Source organism: Mustela putorius, unplaced genomic scaffold (genome assembly GCF_011764305.1).
Source record: "Mustela putorius furo isolate JIRA1106 unplaced genomic scaffold, ASM1176430v1.1 tig00000421_pilon_pilon_pilon, whole genome shotgun sequence".
Classification (NCBI taxonomy): Eukaryota; Metazoa; Chordata; class Mammalia; order Carnivora; family Mustelidae; genus Mustela; species Mustela putorius.
The window spans coordinates 3297188-3318631 of NW_025421375.1; the positions used below are offsets into that span (position 1 = coordinate 3297188).

General features: G+C 39.2%; 1 protein-coding gene across 3 annotated transcripts in view; it reads right to left on the reverse strand.

The window, feature by feature from the left end:
- Positions 1-21444, reverse strand: part of TTC39B (tetratricopeptide repeat domain 39B) — a 129391-nt gene that overhangs the window by 43190 nt on the left and 64757 nt on the right. For all 3 annotated transcript variants that reach the window (XM_004765728.3, XM_004765737.3, XM_004765736.3), the window contains 4 exons: positions 11333-11428; positions 7458-7568; positions 3932-4063; positions 2800-2876 (listed from right to left, as the gene is read on the reverse strand). In XM_004765728.3, coding sequence (XP_004765785.1) covers positions 2800-2876; positions 3932-4063; positions 7458-7568; positions 11333-11428 — 416 coding nt within the window. The remainder of the gene's footprint in view (positions 1-2799; positions 2877-3931; positions 4064-7457; positions 7569-11332; positions 11429-21444) is intronic.

Sequence of the window (21444 nt, forward strand, 5' to 3'; positions counted from 1 at the left end):
TTCATAAAAGCTCAGAAAGCAGGACATTTTTATGTGATGTAAATAGCTGAAAAGTAGGGTACTTCCGTGTTTGTGCGATGCTGTTGGGTCAAAGTGGAGAAGGACTAGCACTGTGTTTCTTTCACGTACACACAGACCCCATGCCCTGTCCCTGCCACCTGACACATGACAGGCTGGTTCTCGCAAACTGGGTGCAATCTCTACCATGCTCACAGGCCAAAGGTCGGACTGACCAAGAAGCAACCAGGCAGCAGAGATCCTTCAATGGCCCGCCTACCGCTGGGGCCAACCTCACAGATGTAGGGCCTGTGCACGTTCTGGTGGCCATCACCAGCCAGGGGCTCGGTCCTTTAGAATGCCTCACCTCTACATGTGCCCCCATCCCCCAATTTTCTCAGTGTTCGGGGGAATGAAAAGAGGAGCCTTTGATTTTTACAGAGCCACCTGAATTTCCTCTTCTTAGGTTCATTTGCAACAGAGTAGAAAGAGTTCTGGCATTGCTCACTTTGAAAGTCTGCTCAGTGACACAGATTGTGTGTTGGGGGGGAAGGCCGGGGGGCTCATGTGATGAAGCACAGGTATGTAAAGTGAGGAGTGTAAAATAAGTCTGGAAAGGTAAGTCGAGGCTCAACCATGTCAGAGACCGGTAACAACAGGTAACAATGAGTCCGTGCAGAGGTCTGAGCAGAAGGACTGGCTGCCTCAGGGTGAAGTTAAAAATGGACAAACTGGGGCACCTGGGTGGCTCAGTGGGTTAAAGCCTCTGCCTTCATGATTCCAGGGTCCTGGGATCGAGCCCCACATCGGGCTCCCTGCTTCCCGCCCCCTACCGCCTGCCCCTCTGCCTACTTGTGATCTTTGTCAAATAAATAAATAAAATCTTTAAAAAAAAAAAAAATAATGGACAAACCTCAGAGCAGCCAAAGCATGGGCCACGAAGGCAGAGATAAAAGGCAAGGAAATTTGAACTCTGTCAACCATATGTAAGTGTCCTTCCTGTTAAATCCCTTTCACATCCTAAGTACTGCATTTACATATCTGTTTTTAAAGGAAATTTGAAAACTATTCAGGGCAGTATGCCAGCCCTGAGAGAAGAAAGGGTATGTTCATGTTAAACCCACGAAAAGTTTAATTAAATATACTGATTTCTGCAGACAACCAGCCACTCAAGGATGTAAATGAAAATTACCAAGAGGAAAAACAAATCACATACTAAAGCTACAATGTTGTGACATGCTCCCTTGAACACAAAGTCTGTTCGGGTTGTAGTGACAGCCAAACTCATTAGGAATAAAATGCAACTTAATTTATAAAAGTCACATTCCTTCACTCTGCTTGATTTATATTGGGCAGTTCCCCCGTCCTCAAAATTAACCATTTGGCATTTATGAATAGGTACCTTACCAGAACATTTCTTAATTATATTTCCTTAGTCTATGGAAGGAAATAGCTTCACCCTGTGCTAAAATGTTAGCTGAACATGCCTTTGGGTGTAAAAGTCTAAATAAACCTGTTTCTCAGACTATGCTATAGTCACAAGCTAATTTACATTTACTATTTTCTAATTAAGCCTATTTTTTAAAGCAGTTTTAGGTCTGCAGCAAAATTGAGAGGAAGGTACAGAAATTCCCCATGTATCCCTTGCCCCATGTGTGCTTAACCTCCCCTGATGAATTGATGAACTTCCGTGGACACATCATGATCACCCAACATCTACAATTCACATTACAGCTCCTTCTTGGTGACGTACATTCTATGGTTTGGACAAATGTATAAAGACATGTATCCATCATTATGATATCTTACAAAGTTTTTTCATTATCCTAAAAATCCCCCGTGTTCCACATACTCATCTGTACACCCCAACCCTGGGCAACCACTGATCTTGTCACAGTTCAACCCTTTCCAGAATGTCATACACTTGGAATCATATAGCCTGATGCCTTTTCAGATTGGTGTCTTTCACTTAGTAATATGCACTTAAGGTCACTCTGGGTCGTTTCATGGCTTGATGGTTCATTTCTTTTCAGTGCTGAATAATACTCCATTTGTCTGGATGGACCACAGTTCATTTATCCACTCACCTACTGAAGGACATCTTGATTGCTTACATGTTTTGGCGATTATAAATAAAGCTGCTGTAAGCATCCACATGCAGATATAAGTTTTCTGCTCCTTTGGGTAAATATTAAGGAGACTGATTGCTGGATTGTATAGTTTTGTAAGAAATTGCCAAACTGTCTCCCTACGTAGCTGTACCATTTTGCATTCCCACAAGCCATGGATAAGGGTTCCTTTCACTCTACATCTCTGCAACATTTGGAGTTTGTGTTTCAGATTATGGAAGTTCTAATAGGTATATAGTAGTATCTCATTGTTTGTTTTCTTTTTTTAATAAGTAAATAAGTCCAGGTTTTCTAAAGTGCCATGTAAAAAAAATTATAAAAAGATAGTAACACAGCACCATCTACTTTCAGGATGTCTCACATAGGAATGATTCAACATTTCCCTCATCCATACATGAACATTTTGTTCCCTTTTCTACAAGCCTACCAGAGAAAGTGTGGGGTACAGTGGAAAGAACTGTGGCTTGCAGAAAGGCAGATCAGCTTTGAACCCCACTCTGTTATGTGGGGAATCCTAATCCATTAACCCATTACCAGTGGGTGAGTATGATGGGAAAAGGAAAAAGATATTCCATGTCCTTTATATTCTACACTCGCATACTGAATTTTATAAGTATGATCATGTTTTAACTTTTCAAAGACAGGAAAAACTTAATCTTTAAACGGGTCTTACCTTCAGTCAGCTGCTCCAGTGATCCTCTAGAAAGAAGACTTGAGAAAGATTCTACAACTGTACATTTTTTCCTGTATCTGTGGAGAATAAGCAGAAGGGGAGATGGGAAAGAGAACGAAAAAATGACAATAGATCAGGCCAGGCTCATTTTCCTTTGACATTCATTTTTGTCACAGTCACACCAAAGAGTTAGCAAGGAGAACATCCTCAAGTCTATAGTACAGGGACCGCACTTTTCCACACTGCACACCCAGCACCCAGCACTGGGCAGGCATCCTGTGGGCACTCCGCCCAGGCTTACTGGACACGTGAGTGGACAAACCCACACAGAACAATGAATGCTAACCCTGCCAAGCACCTTCCCTGATCTGTTGGCTGAAATCAATATTTCTGGGGGAAGAGGCACCTGCAGGTTAAGAATCACTTAGAGGGCAGTATTTGGAAACTCTCTTCATTTGTAGCGCGGCAACATAATGACACAAGGACATAGTTTCATGTTAAATTTCACCAATGCTAGTTAACAGTTGCTGCTGGGGTCTTGCTATACACACAGAGCAAAGATTAAAATAAAACTGAAAATCCATCTCATTTTCACCAACTGGAAGTGTCCAAATATGTCCTTTTAGACAAATAAAGCTCTCCCTTTTGAATAGGCAGCATCTCCCGTGCTCCACATACTCATCTGTACACTCCAACCCTGGGCAACCACTGATCTGGGACACACTAGCTTGGCAGGCAGTAGCTGAACTCATCCACTCCAGAGAGACCCCTTGAGAGATGCATGCTGCTGACCCCACACATGTCTCCCTCAGTTTTTCTCTGTGGTTCAAGCTACTGAAGGAAGGAAGGAAAGAAGGAAAGAAAAGAACAGAAAGAAAGAAGGAAGGGGGGAGAGGCGGAGGTATAGATGTCAAGTGGTTGGCCAAACAAGAATCTACTATAATTCTTAATAGGAAATGGTAACTCTCTTACATGGAACTACATGAGGCCAGGCAGCTTTGGAGTACAAGTCCCTTACTACAATTGGGGCGAACTTCAAATAGAGGTCTCCATCAGCAAACCACACTCGCTTTGTCACACAGACATAAAGTTTTGTAGTTCTATCTCTAGTAGTTATTTACTCAGCTCGTACTTTTGGCAGGTTTGTAATGCGTCCTTCATGGCAGAGATGCCGTTCTGGATGTCCTGTTGCTCAAAGGTCATGACCGCCTGCAACACCACAATAGTACTGTAGCCCAAAGCATGGTACATACTCTCCTTAGCCCTGGGGGCAAAACATAGGGAATTAATACATTCCAGTTAGACTTAAAAGCATGCAGGTCTTGTCTGATACTAATCAGAAGAAATCCTAATAAATGCATATAGTGACTTTGATAGTGATAACTTTTACTCCTACATCATAATCACTGAAATAATACAGACTGAGAAAGGCATGTCGTAAAAAACTCAACTATCAAGGACTTTCCAAATGGAGCCTCCAGAGGCTGCACAGAATGCTCCAGGTTGAAGCAGAAGCCGACAATTGTTTTTCTCTGTTTCAGCACAAGGGGGCAGCCTGCGGACTCTTTTCCTTGAAAACATTTCAAAGCAAACCAATTTTTCCCAGTTGAACACCAGGCAATATACTTACTATCTTCAGCTCTGATATAAGTACTAAAATAAAGGCCACTAGAAATGCATTTTGTGGCAGGGAGATTCTGATACAGAATCCAGAGGCCAAAGGAAAGGAAGATTTTTGCAATATGTTAGGTCAACCCCAATGGACCCATGCAAAAGTACGTTCCAGACCTCATATCTAATCTAATCCCATTATCTACAATTCATGATTAAAGTTCTTGACAATTCCAATTACTAAATTATCTGTGAGAGTTGCTTGGACTCTTAAGGGCATTGATCAGTGTTAATGGACCACACATCCCAGACTTTCAGGCTGTGAAAACCTTACCATCTCTTTCTCAAAACTTCTCATTAGGTCAATTTGTTGTAAGATTTAAAATGGTAATGCACGATTCTGTTTTTAATTCAAATATAATGCACAATAGCCCACAGCTACGAAAAACAAATGCAAGACACATTATTCTTTTTCCCCATGGAAATAGCCTAAACATCCTTTGGTAATTTGCAGTCTGTCCTGACTAGTGAGGTCACTGGCTGTTTGGGAAAAATCGCAAGGAGTTAGGAGCAATGCAAAATTAATCATGTATTGTGGTTTTAAACCTCACATTTTATAATTTTTTTAATCATTTTATTTTTTTTAAGATTTTACTTATTATTTTTTTAATTTTATTTATTTGTTTGACAAAGATCACAAGCAGGCAGAGAGGCAGGCAGAGAGAGAGGGGGAAGCAGGCTCCCTCCTGAGCAGAGAGCCTGACGCGGGGCTGGATCCCACGACCCTGGGATCACGACCTGAGCCGAAGGCAGAGGCTTTAACCCACTGAGCCACCCAGGTGCCCCTAAGATTTTACTTATTTATTTGAGAAGGAGGGAATGAGAGAGAGAGCACAAGAAGGGAAGGTCAGAGGAAGAGACCGACTCCACGTGGAGCAGGGAGCCTGATGTGGGACTCAATCCTGGGACTCCAGGATCATGACCTGAGCCGAAGGCAGTTGCTTAACCAACTGAGCCACCCAGGTGCCCTTAAACCTCAAATTTTAAACCCAAAGTTCCAAGAGGAAAACAGGAATTCACGTGGGAAAAACATATGTTTAACAATCAAATTTGCATAAAGATCAGAGAATATAAAACTTGACCAAATAAGCACTTCTTTTCATTCTGTGTAATGACCAGCTGGGTGTCTGAAATAGAAAAAAGAAATCTTGTGTGAATAAAAAACAAAGGAGACAGGCAGGTAAGCTCAGAGAGGAGAGATAAAAAGAAAAAGGTAGGCAGGCTGTGAGAGGAAAACAGGGAAGTAGAGAGAAGACAGAAGTCTGAGGACTGGGAAGGACAGAGGGAAACAAGGCAGAAGGCAAGCAGGACAGACATGTGTTGAAGACAACACTGGACAATGCCCTTTAGCTATGGGCAATACCATCTATTTTATCATCTGTTCCTAAGGTCTGAAATACTCACAGCTCTTCTACATTGTAATAGAATTACCACAGCAACGTCTGAGGAGATAATATAATTTTTTTAATTGAAATGTGTAGTTGAGGGGCACCTGGGCACTCAGTGGGTTAAAGCCTCTGCCTTGGGCTCAGGTCATGATCCCCTGGGATCGGTCCTAGGACCGAGCCCCACATCTGGCTCCCAGCCTGCTTCCTCCTCTCTCTCTCTGCCTGCCTCTCTGCCTACTTGTGATCTGTCTGTCAAATAAATAAATAAATACTCTTAAAAAAAAAAAGAAAAGAAAAGAAGTGTAGTTGACATAGGACGGTATACTTGTTTCAGGTGTATGACACAGAGATTAGATAATTCTATCATTATGCAGTGCTCACCACCACAAGTTTAATAAGATTCAAAGTCTGTGATCAGAGTCACATTACCCTACTGACCAAAGAAATGAGATTCCCATTATTATGCTCAAGTAACCCTCTAAAAAATTGTTAGGGTGCCTGGGAGACTCAGTCAGTTAAGCGTCTGCCTTCAAATCAGGTCATGATCTCAGGGTCATGGGATGGAGCCCCACATTTGGCTCCCTGCTCAGTGGAAAGACTGCTTCTCCCTCTCCTTCTGCCTCTCCCCACCAACTCCCGCCCATGCTCTCTCTCTCTCTTTCTCTCTCTCAGATAAATAGAATCTTTAAAAAAGAATAAAATAAAAAAGAAAAATGAATAAAAATTGTGATATAAGATCTAAGCTTCATCCAAGCAAGTGACTATGTCTGAAGGCACAATGTAAGACTATTTCTGTCAAGCTCCAGGCACACTGCAGACATAGTCACATATGTCCACATGGGCTGTGGTCAAGGTAACACCTAGTATCAGAGCTGAGCATGGGTGTTGCTGCCACATTTGAAAAACGAACAGGTATTATTAACTGAAATTAAATCGCTTAACTTATTTATCACATAAATAGGGAGTCCCAAGAACATTTTTTTATTATCTTAAATTTCTTCTTGAACATTGAGATTAGCATATTCTAGTTCTTCCCATCCTATTTCAAAGGAAACTTTTTTTTAATATATAAGCTTAAATATCCATAAAAATATTTCACTGAGGAAAGTAAAATGAAGCTCTATGAAACTATATGCAGTGACAGTATTTCAACACATAAAGAAATAAAAATATGAGAGTCAGAAACGTTCTACTGATTAAATTTGAAAAGACAGATTTCTTTTTTTTTTTTTAAAGATTTTATTTATTTATTTGACAGAGAGAGATCACAAGTAGGCAGAGAGGCAGGCAGAGAGAGAGGAAGAAGCAGGCTCCCTGCTAAGCAGAGAGCCCGATGCGGGACTCGATCTCAGGACCCTGAGATCATGACCTGAGCCGAAGGCAGCGGCTTAACCCACTGAGCCACCCAGGTGCCCGAAAAGACAGATTTCTTAACTGGATATTAAATCTGACCAACGGTAGGGGGTCTCCACCAAATTAGCTTAGAAATGTGCAGGTGGAAATGCAGATAAAATAACTGACAAGCATGACACGAATGAAAGAATCATCAGAAACATCTGAAAAAAATATATTTTATCTGAAAGAAATAAAGTTAATTACCATGGTCGAAGCAATTCTAAGGCATCTGAAAATTTGTTACTTAGAAATAAGTTCAATGCCACTTCACATTCTTCTAGGCCACACTTGAGATCCACCTTGTTTGATGTTGACCTAAAGACCAAGGAAAAATACACAGAATGTCTACAGCTTTTACTATAAGCACATTGTCCCGTGTGTGTGTGGACACTTTGGAGACGGAAGGCTGGAATTCTAACTCTACTACTGAGTAGCTACGCCTTTAATGTTCTGAAACCTGACTGGCTCATCTGTAAAAATGGGAACACCACCACCACCTACTTCATGAAGCTGTTATGAGGGTGGAAGAAATTGACAAACAAGGCTCATAGCAGGCACCAAGACCACAGCAGGGGAACTACCTTTACTCACAGGAGAGGGGAAAGTTATTGGGGTTTAGTTTGATCATGTAGGGGGGAAAATTATGCTTCAGCAGAAAACTATGCATTATTGTCTAGACTGTAGAAGAGACCCCTTCGGATTGCTTTTTGATTCTAAGGAACTACCTCGCAACTCTGTAAACTGTATTTTCTTTTTTAATTAGAGTAGAGTGGACACACAATGCTTCCTTAGTTTCAGGTGTATGACACAGTGACTCATCTTATCTTGCTGTTCTCACCACAAAGGTAGCTACCATCTGTCACGGTACAATGTTAGTCTAATATCATGGACTGTTTCCCTATGCTGTGCCTTTTATTCCCACAACTTATTTATTCCCTAAGTGGAAGCCTGTATGTCCCACTCTCCTTCACCCATTTTGCCCATCCACCCACCCACCCCATCCCTCTAACAACCATCAGTTTGTTTTCTATATTTATAGGTCTGATTTTGCTTTTGTTTGTTTATCCATTTGTTTTGTTTTTTAGATTCAACACTTAAGTGTTGAATGTATTTGTCTTTCTCAGTCTGACTTATTTCACTTAACATTATATCCTCTAGGTCCATCTATGCTGTTGCAAATGGCAAGATCTCATTGTTTTTTATAGCTGAGTGATATTCCATTGTACACATACACCATATCTTCTTTATCCATTTATCTATGGTTGGACACTTGGGTGTCCATATCTTCTGTATCCTGGCTTCCATATCTTGGTTATTGTAAAGAATGTGAATAACCATGGGGTGCACCATCTTTTTGAATCCTTTTCTTTTGGTAAATACCTAGTAATGAAAATGGATTGTATGGCATTTCAACGTTTCCTTTTTTGAGGAACTTCCATGCTGTTTTCCACAGTGGCTGTGCCAGTTTACATGCCCACCAAGAATGCACGAGGGTTCCCTTTTCTCCACCTCCTGGGCAACATTTGTTATGTCTTGTCTTTTTTTTTTTTTTTTTAATTTTAGGCATTCTGACAGATACAATTGATATCTCACTGTAGTTTTGATTTGCATTTCTTTAATAGTTAGTGATGTTGAGCATCTTTCCATGTGTCTGTTGGCCATCTGTATGTCTTTTGGGAAAAATATCTATTCAGGTCCTCCACCCATTTTTTAAGAGATTCAGTTTTTTAGTGTTGAATTGCAACTCTGTAAATTGTAACTGAGAGCAATGGAAAATAATTGTCTACTGACATATCCATAGACATGTAAATTCTATCCTGACAAGTAGAGGTTCAATTACCTCTTCTCCTTCAGCATACAAAAAGCTAGTTTTGCTGACTTTGGACATTAATTTCAATATTCTTTTACTCCATATAAATTTGTGCTGTTTCAATTTCTCCTTTGAAACTGTTATAACATCTGCCTAGTTCCCTCACTGATTAACAAGTTAAGTAAAATCTTTAACGTGTTTATTTCTACATCTGTATAATCATTATGATTTTACCCTATATTAAAAATTATCTGTTATTTGATAGAAATTTCGCTCTTTAAAATTAGGGCCGTTAGGGTACCTGGGTGGCTCAATCAGTTAAGTGTCCAACTCGATTTCAGCTTGGGTCGTGATCTCGGATTTGTGAGATCGAGCCCTGTGTCAGGCATGGAGCCTGCTTAAGATTGTCTCTCTCCCCCCCTGCCTGCACCCTTCCCCTCAGCCAAAATAAACAGACAAATAAACAAATAATAAATAATAAAATCAGAGCCTTCTCCAAAATGTTTTGTGTAACTTTTTTTTTAAGTAGGATCCCTGCCCAGTATGGAGCCCAACACAGGGTGTGAATTCAGGACCCTGAGATCAACAATAGAGCTGAGATCAAGAGTCGGATGCTTCACCGACAAAGCCACCCAGGCACTCCGCGTAACAACTTCTAATAGGAAAATATTTCAGTAAGTAAATGAACAGTATGATAATTTAAAAGAACTTAAAATCACATTTCAATGCCACCAACCTCTTCAAATTCCTTCCTTCAAGCATGAAAACAAAATCGCACTTCAGTTACTCTTCTACCAGAAATGGGTTCTGATGCTTTTGCCCAACTGCAGGCTAACATTAAGTGCTCTGAGCACATTCAAGGTAGGCAAGGCTAAGCTGTGATGTTCAGTAGGTTAGAAACATTGAATGTATTTTCAACTTATGATGGGCTCATTTGGGATGTAAGCCCACCGTAAATCAAGGGAGATCTAGAAAGGTTAATGCAGTAGTTACTTAGGAAACTATCAGATGAGTTAGAGGTTAACCCTGAGGGAGAGACTCATATTTCTACAGAAAGCTCAGATTTCCACAAGCAGAGACGTATGGAATGAAGTCGCAATGTGAAAAATAAATGACTTTAAGATCCTTAGGAGTTAGTTCCAGCTTCATCTCCACTCATCAGTCTTCATATCATCACCCCCTTTCGTCGTACTGTGAGAGCTGAGCCCTAAGGCAAACTGCCAAAGCCATGAGTGTTAGGAACACTCACAAGTAGCTGAAATTTCAAATGCAAAATCTCAAATGCTAAAGATCTGGTGTATAACTGAAAGTTTAATAAGCCTGTAAGGATAGATAAAAAGCCCTTTCTCATAGTATAAAACAGCTTTCATGGAGTCGCCTTTAATATCTGATAAATAAAGAACTCATTATATTAATTCGAGAATGGGCAAGAAAGGAATATTACTTAGCAACTGTGATATTACAAAGATATTAATGGAAAGGAAAAATGTAATGATACATTAACTTTGAAAAAGCAGGTACAAAAAAAAGGATGGAGGGGCAGGGTAAAAAATAATAACAAAATTTTTAAAAAGCAGGTTACTAAATAGTATATAGAACATGATGCTAAGTAATTAGGAAAAAAAAAAGCACTCTATATATGAAGAGAAAAAAAAGGATACACATACACACACACACAAAGTTGTAGTGATGGTAATATACATTTTTCTCTCTCCTTTGTAGTTTTCTATATTTTCTGAATTTTCTACAATCAACATTTTCTTAAAATGCTGTTTAAGCCAAGGATACAAGAAGAATATAAGTAGAGAAATAATCATACTGCAACATTCAGTGAAAACGCTATGGCTGCATCCATATCAGACAGAAGCATTTGCCCAGGAAAAAGATGAGAATACAGTTTAAGAGGTCATATTTGTGGTGGATTTTTCTCCTTCCTTCCATTTTCTCCAATGCTTGGCAATGTGGTTATAATATTTTATAACGGAAATTGATGATTTAAAAAATTTTAAGATACAAAAGCCTCAAAAGGGAAGGTGTGTCCCAAATGTTGAATTTAGCTTGGTTTCTTTTTAGGTAACAGTGCTATCCATTCACAAGTCCTTTAGCAGCTCTGCCTCTCCCTCCCTAATTTATAAAATAGACACTACACCTGCTTATTTCGCCAGTCAGTAAAATACAAAGCCCTATTGTAACATCAACACTGCAATTCACCAAAGGGTTGTACTGCTCTCCCCTGTTGTCCCGAAAACACCTGCACCCTCTTCCTGACCTGCTCACATTAGATGATCCGAGCCGTCCAGAGGCCAGTTTTGTATCAAGTGATGCAAAGGGACGGCTGCTTGTTGCCATATCTGTGCGAGAAAACCTATTAATAAAAAAGCAAAACAAAACAAAACAGAATGAGGTTTTTATTTCCTTGTCTTACAAGAAAAGTCCCCATAAATTCAAGTATACAACATAAGACCTTCAATTATTTAATTCATCTCACCTCTATGTCTAATCAATTTTTAAAATCCAGTAACAAAAATCTATGTGCTGTTACATGGTGAACATTTCTGAAATATAGCAGCAATAAAATAAACTTATTTTGTTTATTTTCACACACAAAAAAGAAAAAAAAATCACCCCCACAGCTCTCCACCCAAAGACAACACTGTATTCTGTATATAAATATCCTCCCAGATCTTTTCCCAGTAAATCTATACATGTATTTTTATACTTTATTAAAATGGAATACTATTGTAAGGATGGAAGAAGTTTTCCTTGACCCTCTTAGAGTCCCTGGCTGGACCTGGCAATAAAACGGAGAAAGACAGATTAACAGGAGAAAAGAATATATATTTTACTTGACTCATCCTGTACATGGGAGCCTTCACAAGAGAACGAAGACCCCAAAGAATAAAGCAGCTTTCACATTTGTGAAGAATTGGCGAGACAAAGGTTGAGGCTCAGAATAGTATATGATGAAGAAGTAACTAAGAGGACAACGGTTACTTTAAAAAGGTTTCCAGGGGCGCCTGGGTGGCTCGTGGGTTAAGCCTCTGCCTCTGGCTCAGGTCATGATCTCAGGGGCCTGGGATTGAGCTCCGCATCAGGCTCTCTGCTCTGCAGGGAGCCTGCTTCCTCCTCTCTCTCTCTGCCTGCCTCTCTGCCTGCTTGTGATCCTGTCTGTCAAATAAATAAATAAAATATTTTTAAAATAAATAAATAAATAAAAATTAAAAAATAAAAAGGTTTCCAGGGTCGCTAAGCTGATACAAATGTCTTTCCCCAGTAAAAGGAGAATTTATTTCCTGCCTTTAGGCAGGAAAAGGGGAGCTTTTCCAGTGTTTACTGCTTCTTGATTGCCTTCAGCTCAAAATGATTTTTAGGTCAAATCATGGGGTGACAGGTTCTAGTTTCCTTCATCATATCCTGAATCTTTTCTTCTCGACAGAGTTACTTTATTATAGTTACTGTAACATAATTCGTTACTTGTCCCTTATTTGGGGGCATGTAATTTGCTCCCAATGTTTTACAATTACAAACACTATTGTAATAAGCTCTTTAGTCACTTGCCTGATTATTTCCTGAGTATAAATTCTTGAGTTAAAGGACATAGATTTTGCAAGGTATATTCTTTTAATAAGTGGCTCCATTTCTCATTACATATACACCACAGAGTGCTAAAGAAACAAAGAAGAGGCGGGGACTGATCTGGTTTGCAGACTCGGGCCATTTCATTGACCCAGAGCTCCCTCCACAGACACAGGGAGGCAGGTCCAAGCAAGAGAAGGAAACTCCCAGTTTAAGAGTAAGCCCCGCCCCGTATTGTAACAGAAGCCCCAACCTTCCGCTTCCATTCACCTTAACTATACACAAGAAATACAGAGAAAAGGGTTATTGACTTTCCCTAGGGAAGCTTTTTTTTTTTTTTTTTTAATTTTAAGTGTGCAATGCCCTCAATTAAGTGGAATTTGATTCTAGCCCACCTTTCAGATTTCCCAATATCCTGTAATATTTTAGATTCAACATTCAATCTATCTTGAATATATCAAGTTCCCTAAATTTTATACATCAGGTTAAGGGAAAATCAAGGTTCTTCTCAAAGGTGGTTGGGAGAAAAGAAAACACCAACCATACACCAACCATACATAGAAAGAAATGTAGGTTAAGACAGGTTGTTTACAATGCCATTTTTACCAGAATAGGGGAAGCACCCAGCATTTACACAAACCAGACTCAAGGACACTGACGGTTACCTCTGCTTAGGAGCGAAGGGGAGAAAGATATTCCCAAAGCCATCACTTACCTATCTGAACCATTCTTGCCCATCTGTTCTATTACAGATTCATTTATAAGGGCTAGAAAAACATGGTCTCCAAAATTACTGTAGAAATGACCCCATTTCTCATTTGCCTTCAGCTTCAATTACAAAATTCTCCCCAATATTGAAATTTTTATTTAATCAAAGCTAATCACTTTCCTTTAACATTTCTGACTTTGAGGACATAATACTTAGAAAAACCTTCCCTCCACAAAGATTATATAGCATAATTTTACCAGTGCTGTCATTTTTTAATATTCAATTTGTTGATCTATTTATAATTTGAATATACGGTACAAGAGAATGCTGTGTATTTTTTCTTAATCTTTTGCCATTTTCCTCAGGATAATTTTTTATTATTTTTTAAAAGATTTTTATTTATTTATTTGACAGAGAGAGATCACAAATAAGCAGAGGAGCAGGCAGAGAAGGGGGGGAAGCAGGCTCCCTGCTGAGCAGAAAGCCCTATGGTGATGGCGGGGCTTGATCCCAAGACCCTGAGATCATGACCTGAGCCAAAGGCAGAGACTTAACCCACTCAACCACCCAGGCAGCCCTCAAGATAATTTTTAAAAAACCATGTATTTTCCCCAGTGATTTGACATACCATCTATATAAAATACTAAAATTTATTAAGTTCCACTAAAATCAAGTCTGCTATGCCAGGTAAATGTTGCATGTTTCAAAGCTACAATTACACTATCCTTACCAGACAATAACAGATTTGAATCCAGCAGAACCTAATAATTATTAATAAAATAATGTTAGATTTTATTCACATTTTCAGAGGTATAAAAGTTCTAGTCCTTTATGCCTTCTAGTTCTTTATGCCTTTGTATACATGTACACGAAGTCCCTGAAATTCTATAGTATTTTAAAATTTATATTAATATCACAGTCAGTACAACAGGCTACATATGGATTTTTTTATTCAACAGTATTTTTTTTTAAAAGATTTGGTTTATTTATTTGACAGAGAGAGAGAGATCACAAGCAGGCAGAAAGGCAAAGGGAGAGGGAGAAGCAGGCTCCCTGCTGAGCAGAGAGCCCGATGTAGGGCTCGATCCCAGGACCCTGGGATCATGACCTGAGCCAAAAGCAGAGGCCCCAACCCACTGAGCCACCCAGGTGCCCTTCAACAGTATTTTTTGATATAGACCTAATTCACTCACTTAGACTACTATATAATATTTCGTCAACAACCTATTTTCTTCTTTTTTTATAATAAATGTTTCAAATACAGAGAGAAAATGACAGGCATATACCTGGAATCCACTTTTGTATACTGTGAGAGTTAAATTTAATTGTTTCCCACATGAATAGGCAATTATCCCCACACCAGTGAATAAGTCATCTTTCAGCTACTCCTTGGCTTAGAAAAAACACAAAGAAAACAGAGCATGTCCTCTCAACGTCATCTTGGAGCACTGATGGACCCACCAAGCAATATTTCATTCTGTAAGGAATATGTTTCTTTGATTTACTATTTACTACCAATTAAGGTTCATATTATGCAAAATAATACATAAACTTACAGATTTTTTTGGTCTGGTATTTGTGCAAATACCATCTTACAGGAGATTAAAAAGTTTCTCCTATAAAAATCTTATTCCAACATTCATCAGTTGCCCAAATGTTCCTGGAACCAGTTTTACCATCTTGCTGATTTCCTCGATCAGTAAGTCTTTGACTTTGTTAAAAGGAAAAACCACAAGCCCAAAATGGTGTCTCTTTGTCTCTTAGAATTCCAAACTGGGGTTTAATAACTAATCTAATTGTAGTTTCAACCTCCCCCAGGAAATAGTCTTAACCAGTCAGTCAGGAATTTTCCCCATCTGGAGCCAATGAGTCCTCCATGAGTCTGCCACAGGGGCCCTCTTCATTCCCCAGAGGAAGATGAGGTAATCTGCAGGGTAAGACCTGCTACTTTCCCTCCTATAGGAAAACGACCCTGCCTGGAATAATTCTTTCCTTTTGCTAACAACTTTCCAGCCCCACCCTTCTTCCTATAAAATCCTGCCGTTTTGTACAACTCCTCAGACCGCCCCTCTACTTGCTAGATGGGATGCTGCCCAATTAATGAATTGTTAAATAAAGCCAGTTAGATCTTCAAATTTACTAGGCTGAACTTTGTTTTTTAACACTACCTCTACAATACTATATTTTCTTTTCTATACACACATTTATTCAGGTCTTTTTTCCTTCAACGTTTCTAATACATGGAACACTGCACTGAGGTTCAGATGTCCTCTAGCTAAATGCTCCTTAGACTGCTTTGGTCTTAGAATCTGTACCACCAAAGTAAGCACAATTATTAAAAATTTAACTGAACAGAATGACTTGACTATTCTACTCCTAAGCATAACCTAGATGTTATATCCATAAGTTAAAAGAAATGTATTTTTGGATAGTGGAAAATACTGTTATTGGGTTGATAAAAGATAAGAAAAACAATACACCATATCTCAATGTTTTCAATTCTGTTGGAAAATTTGTCCTTCTTTTGCCCTGATTTTATGCCTTTTTAAAAAAAGTTTTTAAACAGCTTTATTGAGATATAATTCACAGACCATACAATTCACCCATGTAAAGTACACACAGTCAAGGGCTTTTAGTACATTCTTAGAGGTGTTCAGCTTTCACCACAATCTAAGATTTTATTTATTCATGAGAGAGAGAGTTGGGGGAGGGTTACAGAGGAGGGAGAGGGAGAGACTCTCAAGCAGACTCCCCGCTGAGCGCAGAGACTCCATCCAACAACCTCAAGATCATGAGTGATAACCAAGAATCAGATGCCTAACTGACTGAGCCACCCTGGTGTTCCTATCATCACAATCTAATTTTACAACATTTTGTCACCCAAAAGAAACCTTGCATCCATCCATTAGCACTCACTCTGCATTTCTCCCCTCCACCTCTAGTCTTAGCCAACCACGAATCTGCTTTCAGTATCCATAGGTTTTTTTCTAGCCTGGACATTTTATATTAATGGACTGATAGAATATACAGTCTTCCGTGACTTGCTTTTTCACTTAGCATCAAGTCTTCAAGGTACATGTTGATGATGTATCAGTACTTCATTCCTTTCTATTGCCAAATAATATTCCAGTGTACGGATAGAACACATTTTGTTTATCATTTTATCAGTTGATGGATATATGTGTTATTTCCACTTTTGGGGTAATTTTTTAAAGATTTATTTACTTATTTTAGAGAGAGAGGGAAAGAGAGCACTTGTGCTCAGGAGTGGGGCGAAGGGGCACTGGGAGAGAGAAAGAATATCAAGCAGACTCCCTGTCAAGCACAGAGCCAGATGTGGGGCTTGATCCCATGACCTGAGATCATAACCTGAGCCAAAATCAAAAGTCAAACATACAACCAACTAAGCCACCCAGGTGTCCCCCACTTTTTAGCTATTTTGAATAATGCTGCTATTAATATTCATGTACAAGTTCTTATATAGAAATATAATTCATTTTTCTTGGCTATATACCTAGGAAGATAATTGCTGAATCATATGGTAAGTTTATACTTGACATTTCAAAAAACTGCCAGAGTGTTTTTCCAAGTGACTATGTGATTTTACATTCTTACCAGCAATGTAGGAGTGTTCCAATTTCTCCATACCTTAGCTAATGTTTATTATTATTCATCTTAGTGGGTGTGATGGTATCTCACTGTGGTTTTGACTTGCGTTTGTCTAATGACTAGTGACTGAGCATCTGTTTAGGTGCTTAATGGCCATTTGTATATCTTTGGAGAAATGTCTATCCAGGTTCTTTGGCCATTTTTTAAATGGGCTATTTGTCTTTTTACTATTGCATTTCAAACTGCTCTAGTTTTTAATCAGTAGGTAAAACTATTTTCAAATGAAAAGCTTACAGCTATTTTTAATACTTTTTCCTCTCATTCAAATCATAATTAGCAGAATCAATTCAAATTTAATTTCCCCAATAAATCCAACAGAACATGCCATGGTCCTGAACAATGAAATAAAAGCTAAGCCTTTTTTTTTTAAGATTTTATTTATTTATTTAAGAGAGAGTACATGTGTACATGAGTGAGGGAGGGGCAGAGGGAAAGGGAGAAGCAGATTCTGTGCCGAGCAGAAAGCCTGACATGGGGCTTGATCCTAGGACTCTGGGATCATGACCTGAGCCAAAAATAGACCCTTAACTGACTGAGCCACCCAGGCACCCAAAGCTAGCCCCCCTTTCTTTTTAAGATTTTATTTATTTATTTATTTAAGAGAGAGAGAGAGCACAGAAGGAGAGTGAGAGGGAGAAGTAGACTCCCCTATGGAGCAGGGATCCCCATGCAGGGCTTGATCCCGGGACCCTGAGATTGTGACCTGAGCTAAAGGCAGACACTTAACCAAAGAGCCACCCAGGTACCCTGCTAGCCCTTTTTTTAAAAAGAAGACAAAATGAAATGAAATTTCAAAAATTAATTAAAAGATACTTAGTATCCTTTAAGCTTTTTCATCAAAGTTAAAATCTCTCTTTTGGGGAGAAAAGGAATGAAAGTAAACAGACCAACTGGTACGTTCTGGAAGGCACCATTTATATACAATCTACAGTCTGGATGGGTGTCCACTGTAGTTATAAACACAAGACGTGTGGACATAACCACCAGGTTCCCAGGAAATCCACTGCTTATAATTTTCGACCACATGATCAGCTTGTATTTCACTAAAGAAAACTCACAAGAACAAATTCTGCCCAAAGGCTGATTCCTTCAAATAGCCATTTTCAAAGCCTGTGATCAAGGAAGAGGGGAGATGTGGCTGCTGCAGCTGACTTAGCAAGAACAGCCTAAAAATCAACAGGTAATCCCAAATGCACTGCCAGCCTCAACCCCAGCCTCTCACCAGTGCTACAGAATCAAAGCAAAGGAATTTTCTCTCCACTTAAGTCCTGTTCTGTTATAGGGAGGATCTACATGCTAAAAAAAAAAAAAAAAAGACAAGCACCAACAAAGGATATAATTATTCCATTATTCCATAAGTCAGATACTAATGAATTTATAAACTAATTAACTTGCCCCTAAATAATCCATGCTTAGGCTTAGGACAATCAAAACTGCAAACTTTCTTTCATATTATCTGTGGAGCTTGGGTGATTTTTATATTCTTTGTGCTTTTTTATTTTTTTTTCAAAGTTTCAAAAATGATCATGTAGTATTTTTAATAATTGGGAAAAAACTGTACATTTTGAGCAATTTAAGTTCAAATTTACGAAGGGAACATTTGAATACCAATTTAAGGAAACACCCTCTGCTCACCCCTTCTACTGTCACACAGGGCTTACAATAGTTCTCTGGAAAACAATGCAAGAACAGTATATTATTTTTAGTCCTTTCCATGAAAGGAAGATAGAATAAATCATTACCCAATGTGTCTCTAATGTTATTTTAGACCTTATTGAACTCTTCCAAATTATCACTACTTTGAGAAAATCAGTACTTACATGTTGCAGTTTTTTTAATTTTATCTTTTCTGTTTCCTACACTGACAACACATTTCCATGCTATTTTAAGTTTCCAACTTAAAATACCTGTAATAATATATTCCTGAATTGCTTTCAAATGTGTTATTTTATATATACATTTATGATCTCAACCTGATTCTTAATATATCTACCTATTTGCTGAAAATGGGTTTATTCCTTTATTGAAAGGAACTGGCTCTCCCAGATGGAAATCAGTAGACACTCTAATGAGTTCTTGATACTAGCCCCATTCCCATCTTCAGCAGATCGGAAAAATGCAGTACACCATGCCCGTGTGCATGTCAACAAGCCATATGCTTATATCAAAGATGGAAAATGAAAGTCCTTCACAAAAGATGTAGTTACTGGAAAGGTATTTCCTTTTACCCTCCTTTTACATTTTTATTAGAAACTGGGCTAGAAGATATAAAACACAGTAACCAACTCTGCAAAAATAAAGGTGGAAAAGGTAGCAGGGAATGGACCACCATCTAAAAAAGTAATGCACTAAATGAAAGGGTTAAATTTAGTAAATTAAAGCTTAGTTTTCCCTCACAAACATCTAGGAGCACCACACTGAAGGCACTATATCATGTGTCAGATACATAAAGTCATACAGTTCATGATCTCAAATATGATATTGGAGAATACATTATAGATTTTAAATTACTTACAACTTTTTACCACCATGTTGCTAAGTCACATTTTTAAAAATATTTTATTTATTTGAGCAAGAAAGAGCATGATCTAGAGAGAGGGGCAGGGAAAGAGGGAGACACAGACTCCCCTCTGAGCAGGGAACCCAATCCCAGGACCCTAGGATCATGACTGAGCCACAAGTCACATTTTTTTTTTTTTATCCTGCTTATAAGTTCCTAACTTTGGATCAAAAGTCCATCTAGAAGGGGTGCCTAGTGTCTCAGTCAGTTAAACGTCTGCCTTCAGCTCAGGTCAAGATCCTAGGGTCCTGGGATTCAGTCCTGCACTAGGCTCCCTGCTCAGTGAGGAAGCCTGTTTCTCCCTCTCCCTCTGCCTGCTGCTCTCCCTGCTTGCTCTTGCTATCCTTGTCAAATAAATAAACAAAATCTTACCAAAAAAAAAAAAAAAAAAAGAAGAAGAAGAAGAAGAAGAAAAAGTCCAGCTAGGGGCACCTGTATGGCTCAGTTGGTTGAGCATCCAACTTCTGATTTTGGCTTGGGTCATCTCAGGTCCTGGGATCAAGGCTGTGTAGGGGCTCTGTGCTCAGCAGGGAATCTGCTTAAGGATTCTCTCTCCCTCTCCCTTTGCCCCTCCCCTACTACCTAGTGTGCCTGTGTTCTCTCTCTCTCTCTCAAATAATCAATTTTTTTTTTTTTTAAAGTTCAACCAAAAGCTTGCATACATGTCAGCAAGCTGTCTGCCAACTGTCCCCAGGCAGACCTGCCATGCAAGTGGAGAGCCTGACTTCTTGAATAAACAGACACAGGAGCGCATGGAAGTCAGAAGTATGCCCATCTGCTCCCAACAACACACCTGTCAACACACCTCCCAAGAACACACTGTTCCAAGAGCACCAACAACTGGAAATGCAACTAGGAGCCAAGAGCCAGGGACAGAAAAGCCTCAAAGCCAGTTCAGTAGAAGGAAGAGTTCAAGAGAGTGGAGAAGCTTAACTCAGGAAAAAGGAAAAGTTGGAAGAAAGCAGAGAAAAGGAAAGAACAAACATTCCCTCCCTTGCTCACTTGAGGAAGATTTCAATGCCCCTTCCTAGACTACCTTCTCTGGACTGGATCCTATTCTCAAATGACTCAGAAAGACATAAAATGATGTGCTTACAGAGAAAGAACAATAGAACAAATGTGACAAAGTGTTAAAAATGGATTAGGGATTTACAAATACTCTTATTCTCATACTCTTGTGCTCAGATTGAAATTATTGCAAAATAAGGTGTTTTTTGTTTGTTTGTTTGTTTGTTTTTAAATAAGGTGTTTTTAAAAGACAACTTGGATGATCCTGGAGCAAAGGGCAAATGAGAATGGCCATGGACCTCAGGCCCGCATGGACCAGCCAAAGCCAGTGTGGAATGCCAAGTCCTTGGGGTCATGAGCATACCAACAGATCCAGCCAACACAGGTGCTTTGGTGGTAGAGAGAGTGACAACACAGGTTAATCAAGAACAAATGGGTGGGGCTGTCAACCAGAGAACAATTCCCAGGGTAAGGCTCTATCTCCATGGAACTTCTTCCCACACCCAGGTACTTTTGGGAAAGAGGGCCAGGGGGAGCCTTTGAGAAAGAAGATCATAGGCCTGATGCAGAGTTTAAATTTTTACTTGACTGGGCACTTACCTCTCCCATCCCGCCCCCCGCCCAAGAAAATCGGAGTCACTCTAAAAGAAACTATTTGAAATGTGAACAGATGATGGGATCTTTTATTGACAACTTAATGTTTTCTTTTACCCTCATGGGGGATGAGAGTTCCAGAGCAAAGTTAGAACAGTTGCAAAAGAACAGAAGTTCATTTTCATGTAAACTAGAAAGCATGCCTCAGACTTTTCTCACTAAGAAAATGGACCCCAGGACTTACTGTTTCTTCAGGAAAAAAAAA